Source organism: Hippocampus comes, unplaced genomic scaffold, assembly GCF_001891065.2.
Source record: "Hippocampus comes isolate QL1 unplaced genomic scaffold, H_comes_QL1_v1.1 scaffold385, whole genome shotgun sequence".
In the NCBI taxonomy this organism is placed as follows: Eukaryota; Metazoa; Chordata; class Actinopteri; order Syngnathiformes; family Syngnathidae; genus Hippocampus; species Hippocampus comes.
This window is the reverse complement of record NW_017805680.1, coordinates 32,879-43,437: the sequence shown is the minus strand read 5'-3', so window position 1 is coordinate 43,437 and position 10,559 is coordinate 32,879. Positions and strand designations below refer to the sequence as shown.

Below are 10,559 nucleotides of genomic sequence, written 5' to 3'. Positions count from 1 at the left end.
ATGGATAAAAAAAATATGATTTCGCTGGCCAGTTGAACACACAAACATTGATGCACCTGCAGGATAATATCAGATCTATGTGCAAGAATGACAAAAAGAAAATGGATAAAGATGGGTTTGAAGACATTGATTTCTGGATGTCTTTGGCTGAAAAGAGACGGAAAGTGAAAGAAAAAAAGGGTGTAGAGAAAGTGGAAAAAGGGAACGTTTCAGTGCGTTTGACCGTGAGAAGAATGAGGGAAACGTTATGTTTCACAGGAGAGAGGATGATGAATCGGGTCCGGTAGGTATACAGATAGGAGGAAAACAGAAAGTCGAGAGAGAGAATGCGTTTGAGATGACATCCACAGATACTGTTACGCCATCATTATATCCGCCTATTCCAACATCTTCTCCTTTTCCACCATCCCCTCCACCCTCTTACAGAGGGGGCCGTCCAATGGCCACCAGGGGAAGGGGGGATTTGGAAGTGGAGTTTTCAAGAAATTGGGGAAGTGTTTTTTCCCCTGTTGCGACAAAGGTTGACTCATCTGGAAGCGGAGTACGAGACGCTTTTCCCATGGTTGAGGTTGCAAATCCAAACATAAATGATGAGTCGCCTGTCATTCTTGTTTATAGAACATGGACACAAGAGGATGTTAAGAAAGCCGTAGATGGCATTACATCCCATAAAATTGATGTGATACAATTTGTCCATGAAATGGAGGATCTGCGGAGATCATATCATCTAAATGGGGCTGAGGTGCAACAAGTTTGGATGGCGGCTTTGCGGGGTGATTGGCATAGTGTAAGAGGAGATTGGGACCCCAAGCAGGGGGGCATGATGCTTCCTCATGACAGCAGTGAATTGACAAATAGGGTTCGAGATTTGGCCGGACGCATGCAAGATAGATATAAGCAGAGAGCAAATTATACTACCATCAGTAGGGCAAAACAGAAAGATAGCGAATCTTTTAAGGATTATCGAACCAGAATGACTGCCTGCTTTAAGGCCAACAGTGGCATTCTTGAAGACCACACTCCAGGCAGTGTGTATCAAGAGCAGTTGAAAAATGTTCTACACGCCCACTCTGATAGTTCCATTAGACAATGGATTGATAAACACTGGGTTGACAAACCGACTGGTAGTCTTGAGCAGTATATTAACCAGGCGCTGCATGCAGAGAGGATTTTGCAAGCAAAAAATAAGAGATCCGACAGCTTCCTTATGGGAAACGAAATGATGTACAAAGAGCGTGGCCGTGGGGCTGACAACAGGGGCCGCCATCGGAGCAGAGGAATGTCAAAAGTGAGACGAGAGACAGGTCCAAGGGAGGTGGTTTGTTGGTGTTGTGGAGAGAAAGGACACATTTCCCGTGACTGTCCTAAGAATAAAATTGTGAGTGCATGACTAGGCATGCCTGCGTCTCAGCAAGAGATAACAACTTATGACGCAGATGAAGAGTTGGAAGTTGCACTAAATTTGCAAGAGATCTTGGCGCTAGATTCTATTCACCCTGAAGTAACATTAATGGTTAATGGTAAAGAAATTACAATTTTGTGTGATTCCGGAGCCTGTCAGACAGCTTGCAGGGACTCTTTTCCTGGTGCCACCATACACAGACAGAGGTTTGTTAGATCAGCAAGTGGCCTGTTCACGGTAGCTTTGGAGACTGACCCAGTGTGGATCAGAGATCCACAGGGGGAGACTTGTAAAATGTCTGTGTTATTAATGCCTCAGTGCCCTATTAATTTACTGGGGAGAGATGGCTTACTTATGCTGGGATTATCTTTAGTCCCGTCACCGGCAGGTAACATAGAAATCAAAAGGCGACATGAAATAAAGATGGCTAACATAAATGTGATAAAAGGCAGATTTCCTGTCTTTGTGTATTACACATTGGACTTACCGAATAAGTTACACTCACAAACTTGCGATAAACTTTTGTCAGAGGGTCTCCTGCACATTGACACGCAGGAAGAGAAAATGGAATGTGATTCCTTGCACATTGTATTGTGGCGTAAGCGCACAGAGGGTCACAACTCAGAATATGAAAGAGCGCTAAATCGATTTACACCTGCTAAAGTAACAATTGACTATTTGTATTTTGATGGGATTGCAACTGTAGCTGCAGGGGTACGGCTCTCAGCACGGTTGCAATCACTCTACAAGGAATGGTATGTTCCCCATATTTCTTTGCACAAGACATATGGGGTGGAGTGGTCCAGCATGGGACCCTTCGTCCAGAAAGGGCAAGTGATGTCTGATTGGAGGCCAGATGGGAAAGGATTGGAGTATAGTGCAACAGCTGAGGTGTACAGAAAACCACTATTTTGGACTGTTCAGGTCCAGGAAGGTATACACCTGTATTGATTTGAGAATGATCTTCCTCATTTGCTCCTAACCGCAGGGGAAGAAGAGTTTTTGCATAAAGTACCGGATTGTTTATGGTCTACCAGTCCTTCGGATGTTGGGTTGATAAAAGGAGCACTCCCTGTTCAGATAAGACTGAAAACCGAATATAGGCCTTGTGTGAGGCAATGCCCTTTAAAATCAGATGCACGTGAGGGAATCAAACCAGTCATTAGTGATTTGATTAAGGCAGGAGTAATAGTGGAGTGTAACGATTCACCGTGTAATACACCCATATTTCCTGTTAAGAAAGCACCTCCCTCCGTGGGGTGGCGATTGGTTCTTGATTTGCAGGCGGTGAATTCAGCTGTAATTCAAAGAGCACCTTGTGTACCAGACCCACACACACTTTTGAATAGTTTAGATCCTGAAGCAATGGTGTTTACTGTGGTAGATGTTAGTAATGCATTCTTTTCTATACCGGTTGATATAGGTAGTCAATTTTGGTTTGCGTTCACATTTGAAAGTAAAAAATATACTTTTACGCGTTTACCTCAGGGATATTGTGAAAGCCCAACGATTTACTCTCAGATGATGACAGCTAGCATGTCGAAGTTTATTCCTCCTGGAGGGAGCCAAATATTGGTCTATGTGGATGATGTTTTAGTTGCCTCACCTAATCTAGACACTTGCAAGACAGACACCACTGCGTTATTGAATCATTTGGCTCAAGAGGGTCACAAGGTTAGTAAAAACAAACTGCAGTTGTGTAAAGAACAAGTAAAATATTTGGGACACAGTCTCAGTAAATCGGGTCGAACTATTTTGGAGAGTAGGAAAGCAACTGTTTTGCAAGCACCGAAACCGTTGACAAAGAAACAAATGATGTCCTTTTTAGGATTGACTAATTATTGTAGGGGATGGATTCCAAATTATGCAGAAATAATCGCTCCTCTATCTAAATTGATGTATGAAAAGAACCTAAAAATGACATCATTGCTACATTGGACAACAGAGGCAGAAAACGCTTTCTGTGAAATTAAACAAATGCTAACGTCGAGTTTAGTTTTAGCGTTACCAGACTACTCAAGACCATTCATTCAGATGGTTGACTGTCGAGATGTGTACATGACATCCGTTTTATCTTAAAAACATGGAGATAAGCTAAGACCAATCGCTTACTTCTCAAGTCGGTTAGACAATGCGGCTTGTGCACTTCCCCACTGTGTCAGAGCTGTGATTGCGGCATCTATGGCAGTAATTTGTAGTTCTCATATTGTGCTATTTCACACACTAATTCTAAAAGTTCCACATGCAGTTGCTGCCCTGCTTCTGCAGACAAACATGACTTTTTTATCCCCAGCAAGACATTTGTCTTGTATGGCGATATTGCTGTCTCAACCGCACCTCACCTTGGAGAGGTGCACGACTTTAAATCCAGCCACACTGATGCCACTTCCTGAGGATGGTGATCGACATGATTGTCAGGAACTGGCAGAACAAACAACAAAATGTAGGCCTGATTTGGATGATCAGCCACGACAAACGGGAGAAGTCATTTTTGTTGATGGGTCATCGAAAAAAAATAATTTTGGAAAAACGCAGACGGGATATGCTGTGGTAACTGTAGACAAAATATTAAAGGCCGAACCTTTACCACCACATTACTCGGCTCAAGCTGCGGAACTGGTAGCGTTAACTGAAGCATGCAAAATGATGACAAATAAGAGTGTTACGGTTTATACAGACAGTCAGTATGCATTTTCTACGTGTCATGTATTTGCACAATACTGGAAGAATAGGGGAATGATAATTTCTACAGGGAAACCCGTCACACATGCGGAACTTCTATCGAATTTGCTGAATGCTGTTCAGTTACCACAGCAGATCGCAATATGTAAGTGCGCGGCGCATTCCACGGGAATTGATTACATCACTCTTGGGAATGCTTTTGCAGACAAAGCAGCGAAAGATGCCGCCTCTAGACCCTTTTTGGCAATTGCTGATTGTAAGCAACAAGATAATATTCTGCAAAGTGATATCTTATTTGATATGCAACAACAAAGTCCAACCAATGAACAGAAAATGTGGGAGAAGAAGGGAGCTACGTTGCAAGATAGGATTTATGTCAGCACTGACAAAAAACCTATTTTGCCAAAAAACCTTTTTAAGTGGGCTGCAGTATTAAGTCATGGGTCATCACATGTTTCGGCAAGAGCAATGGTGTCTCTGGTTGAGAAACATTTCACAACCTATGGGTTTAACCTATATTCAACTACCTTTTGTAGGGCCTGCCTAATTTGCGCTCAACATAATTCTCAGGGGAATTTGCGTCCGAGAAGGGGTCGGTTTCCTAAGGCTACATATCCATTTCAGAGGTTACATATGGATTTCATTGAATTGAACAAAAGTGAAGCGAAGCGATATTGCCTGGTCATTATTGATGCTTTTTCGAAATGGTCGAAATTTTCCCAACAAAACACCCGGATGCTTTAACGGTAGCTAAAGCTTTGTGTAAGGATATTATACCTCGATATGGTATCCCAGAAACCATCTACAGCGATAATGGTACGCATTTCGTGAACAAAATCATTGATAAAATAGGGCAATTGTTTCACATAAATCTGAGACACCATTGTTCCTACCATCCGCAGTCTGCAGGATTGGTAGAGAGGATGAATTCTACGATTAAAAACAGGTTAAAGAAATGCATGAATGAAACCCACAGACCGTGGACACAATGTATAGATTTGGTTAAATTATATATAAATATTACTGGTATGGCGTCTCCGTCGCCATTTGAAATATTGTTTGGGAGACCGTACAAATTACCGATGTTTTCTACTCAATGGGAATTGGATAATGAGGCTAATTTGGCTGATTATATGAGAAAGACTTTAGAAAAGAGACGTGAATTGAGATTGCCGGAGGGCGATTGTGCTTCTTCTCAGCAGGACGGCCTGGTTGTTCCGGGGGACTGGGTGCTGATTCGAAGCATCAAAAGGAAACATTGGGACTCTCCAAAGTGGGAGGGCCCTCACCAGGTGTTGCTGTCCACGCCGACTGCCGTGCGGATTGCAGAAAGGGGAACTTGGATTCATCTTTCGCATTTTAAGAACGTCATCTCGATAGAAACATCCATCGGGGAAGGTGAGCAAGACCGGTGACGCGGTGGGAGCAGTATTTTAGTTACTGAAAACATCAAACGGCCGGCAGAAGATTTTTCAAGACACCTCTCTCTCGATGGATAAAAAAAATATGATTTCGCTGGCCAGTTGAACACACAAACATTGATGCACCTGCAGGATAATATCAGATCTATGTGCAAGAATGACAAAAAGAAAATGGATAAAGATGGGTTTGAAGACATTGATTTCTGGATGTCTTTGGCTGAAAAGAGACGGAAAGTGAAAGAAAAAAAGGGTGTAGAGAAAGTGGAAAAAGGGAACGTTTCAGTGCGTTTGACCGTGAGAAGAATGAGGGAAACGTTATGTTTCACAGGAGAGAGGATGATGAATCGGGTCCGGTAGGTATACAGATAGGAGGAAAACAGAAAGTCGAGAGAGAGAATGCGTTTGAGATGACATCCACAGATACTGTTACGCCATCATTATATCCGCCTATTCCAACATCTTCTCCTTTTCCACCATCCCCTCCACCCTCTTACAGAGGGGGCCGTCCAATGGCCACCAGGGGAAGGGGGGATTTGGAAGTGGAGTTTTCAAGAAATTGGGGAAGTGTTTTTTCCCCTGTTGCGACAAAGGTTGACTCATCTGGAAGCGGAGTACGAGACGCTTTTCCCATGGTTGAGGTTGCAAATCCAAACATAAATGATGAGTCGCCTGTCATTCTTGTTTATAGAACATGGACACAAGAGGATGTTAAGAAAGCCGTAGATGGCATTACATCCCATAAAATTGATGTGATACAATTTGTCCATGAAATGGAGGATCTGCGGAGATCATATCATCTAAATGGGGCTGAGGTGCAACAAGTTTGGATGGCGGCTTTGCGGGGTGATTGGCATAGTGTAAGAGGAGATTGGGACCCCAAGCAGGGGGGCATGATGCTTCCTCATGACAGCAGTGAATTGACAAATAGGGTTCGAGATTTGGCCGGACGCATGCAAGATAGATATAAGCAGAGAGCAAATTATACTACCATCAGTAGGGCAAAACAGAAAGATAGCGAATCTTTTGAGGATTATCGAACCAGAATGACTGCCTGCTTTAAGGCCAACAGTGGCATTCTTGAAGACCACACTCCAGGCAGTGTGTATCAAGAGCAGTTGAAAAATGTTCTACACGCCCACTCTGATAGTTCCATTAGACAATGGATTGATAAACACTGGGTTGACAAACCGACTGGTAGTCTTGAGCAGTATATTAACCAGGCGCTGCATGCAGAGAGGATTTTGCAAGCAAAAAATAAGAGATCCGACAGCTTCCTTATGGGAAACGAAATGATGTACAAAGAGCGTGGCCGTGGGGCTGACAACAGGGGCCGCCATCGGAGCAGAGGAATGTCAAAAGTGAGACGAGAGACAGGTCCAAGGGAGGTGGTTTGTTGGTGTTGTGGAGAGAAAGGACACATTTCCCGTGACTGTCCTAAGAATAAAATTGTGAGTGCATGACTAGGCATGCCTGCGTCTCAGCAAGAGATAACAACTTATGACGCAGATGAAGAGTTGGAAGTTGCACTAAATTTGCAAGAGATCTTGGCGCTAGATTCTATTCACCCTGAAGTAACATTAATGGTTAATGGTAAAGAAATTACATTTTTGTGTGATTCCGGAGCCTGTCAGACAGCTTGCAGGGACTCTTTTCCTGGTGCCACCATACACAGACAGAGGTTTGTTAGATCAGCAAGTGGCCTGTTCACGGTAGCTTTGGAGACTGACCCAGTGTGGATCAGAGATCCACAGGGGGAGACTTGTAAAATGTCTGTGTTATTAATGCCTCAGTGCCCTATTAATTTACTGGGGAGAGATGGCTTACTTATGCTGGGATTATCTTTAGTCCCGTCACCGGCAGGTAACATAGAAATCAAAAGGCGACATGAAATAAAGATGGCTAACATAAATGTGATAAAAGGCAGATTTCCTGTCTTTGTGTATTACACATTGGACTTACCGAATAAGTTACACTCACAAACTTGCGATAAACTTTTGTCAGAGGGTCTCCTGCACATTGACACGCAGGAAGAGAAAATGGAATGTGATTCCTTGCACATTGTATTGTGGCGTAAGCGCACAGAGGGTCACAACTCAGAATATGAAAGAGCGCTAAATCGATTTACACCTGCTAAAGTAACAATTGACTATTTGTATTTTGATGGGATTGCAACTGTAGCTGCAGGGGTACGGCTCTCAGCACGGTTGCAATCACTCTACAAGGAATGGTATGTTCCCCATATTTCTTTGCACAAGACATATGGGGTGGAGTGGTCCAGCATGGGACCCTTCGTCCAGAAAGGGCAAGTGATGTCTGATTGGAGGCCAGATGGGAAAGGATTGGAGTATAGTGCAACAGCTGAGGTGTACAGAAAACCACTATTTTGGACTGTTCAGGTCCAGGAAGGTATACACCTGTATTGATTTGAGAATGATCTTCCTCATTTGCTCCTAACCGCAGGGGAAGAAGAGTTTTTGCATAAAGTACCGGATTGTTTATGGTCTACCAGTCCTTCGGATGTTGGGTTGATAAAAGGAGCACTCCCTGTTCAGATAAGACTGAAAACCGAATATAGGCCTTGTGTGAGGCAATGCCCTTTAAAATCAGATGCACGTGAGGGAATCAAACCAGTCATTAGTGATTTGATTAAGGCAGGAGTAATAGTGGAGTGTAACGATTCACCGTGTAATACACCCATATTTCCTGTTAAGAAAGCACCTCCCTCCGTGGGGTGGCGATTGGTTCTTGATTTGCAGGCGGTGAATTCAGCTGTAATTCAAAGAGCACCTTGTGTACCAGACCCACACACACTTTTGAATAGTTTAGATCCTGAAGCAATGGTGTTTACTGTGGTAGATGTTAGTAATGCATTCTTTTCTATACCGGTTGATATAGGTAGTCAATTTTGGTTTGCGTTCACATTTGAAAGTAAAAAATATACTTTTACGCGTTTACCTCAGGGATATTGTGAAAGCCCAACGATTTACTCTCAGATGATGACAGCTAGCATGTCGAAGTTTATTCCTCCTGGAGGGAGCCAAATATTGGTCTATGTGGATGATGTTTTAGTTGCCTCACCTAATCTAGATACTTGCAAGACAGACACCATTGCGTTATTGAATCATTTGGCTCAAGAGGGTCACAAGGTTAGTAAAAACAAACTGCAGTTGTGTAAAGAACAAGTAAAATATTTGGGACACAGTCTCAGTAAATCGGGTCGAACTATTTTGGAGAGTAGGAAAGCAACTGTTTTGCAAGCACCGAAACCGTTGACAAAGAAACAAATGATGTCCTTTTTAGGATTGACTAATTATTGTAGGGGATGGATTCCAAATTATGCAGAAATAATCGCTCCTCTATCTAAATTGATGTATGAAAAGAACCTAAAAATGACATCATTGCTACATTGGACAACAGAGGCAGAAAACGCTTTCTGTGAAATTAAACAAATGCTAACGTCGAGTTTAGTTTTAGCGTTACCAGACTACTCAAGACCATTCATTCAGATGGTTGACTGTCGAGATGTGTACATGACATCCGTTTTATCTTAAAAACATGGAGATAAGCTAAGACCAATCGCTTACTTCTCAAGTCGGTTAGACAATGCGGCTTGTGCACTTCCCCACTGTGTCAGAGCTGTGATTGCGGCATCTATGGCAGTAATTTGTAGTTCTCATATTGTGCTATTTCACACACTAATTCTAAAAGTTCCACATGCAGTTGCTGCCCTGCTTCTGCAGACAAACATGACTTTTTTATCCCCAGCAAGACATTTGTCTTGTATGGCGATATTGCTGTCTCAACCGCACCTCACCTTGGAGAGGTGCACGACTTTAAATCCAGCCACACTGATGCCACTTCCTGAGGATGGTGATCGACATGATTGTCAGGAACTGGCAGAACAAACAACAAAATGTAGGCCTGATTTGGATGATCAGCCACGACAAACGGGAGAAGTCATTTTTGTTGATGGGTCATCGAAAAAAAATAATTTTGGAAAAACGCAGACGGGATATGCTGTGGTAACTGTAGACAAAATATTAAAGGCCGAACCTTTACCACCACATTACTCGGCTCAAGCTGCGGAACTGGTAGCGTTAACTGAAGCATGCAAAATGATGACAAATAAGAGTGTTACGGTTTATACAGACAGTCAGTATGCATTTTCTACGTGTCATGTATTTGCACAATACTGGAAGAATAGGGGAATGATAATTTCTACAGGGAAACCCGTCACACATGCGGAACTTCTATCGAATTTGCTGAATGCTGTTCAGTTACCACAGCAGATCGCAATATGTAAGTGCGCGGCGCATTCCACGGGAATTGATTACATCACTCTTGGGAATGCTTTTGCAGACAAAGCAGCGAAAGATGCCGCCTCTAGACCCTTTTTGGCAATTGCTGATTGTAAGCAACAAGATAATATTCTGCAAAGTGATATCTTATTTGATATGCAACAACAAAGTCCAACCAATGAACAGAAAATGTGGGAGAAGAAGGGAGCTACGTTGCAAGATAGGATTTATGTCAGCACTGACAAAAAACCTATTTTGCCAAAAAACCTTTTTAAGTGGGCTGCAGTATTAAGTCATGGGTCATCACATGTTTCGGCAAGAGCAATGGTGTCTCTGGTTGAGAAACATTTCACAACCTATGGGTTTAACCTATATTCAACTACCTTTTGTAGGGCCTGCCTAATTTGCGCTCAACATAATTCTCAGGGGAATTTGCGTCCGAGAAGGGGTCGGTTTCCTAAGGCTACATATCCATTTCAGAGGTTACATATGGATTTCATTGAATTGAACAAAAGTGAAGCGAAGCGATATTGCCTGGTCATTATTGATGCTTTTTCGAAATGGTCGAAATTTTCCCAACAAAACACCCGGATGCTTTAACGGTAGCTAAAGCTTTGTGTAAGGATATTATACCTCGATATGGTATCCCAGAAACCATCTACAGCGATAATGGTACGCATTTCGTGAACAAAATCATTGATAAAATAGGGCAATTGTTTCACATAAATCTGAGACACCATTGTTCCTACCATCCGC

General features: G+C 42.7%; 1 protein-coding gene across 1 annotated transcript in view; it reads left to right on the top strand.

Annotated features, from left to right (window-relative positions):
* LOC109522910 (uncharacterized) overlaps positions 1-3,444 on the top strand; it is a 7,780-nt gene extending 4,336 nt beyond the window's left edge. Inside the window, exon 2 of the mRNA XM_019881740.1 lies at positions 1,496-3,444. Within this exon, the coding sequence (XP_019737299.1) occupies positions 1,496-2,353 (858 nt within the window). The 3' untranslated portion in view covers positions 2,354-3,444. The remainder of the gene's footprint in view (positions 1-1,495) is intronic.
* Positions 3,445-10,559: the final 7,115 nt, after the last annotated feature.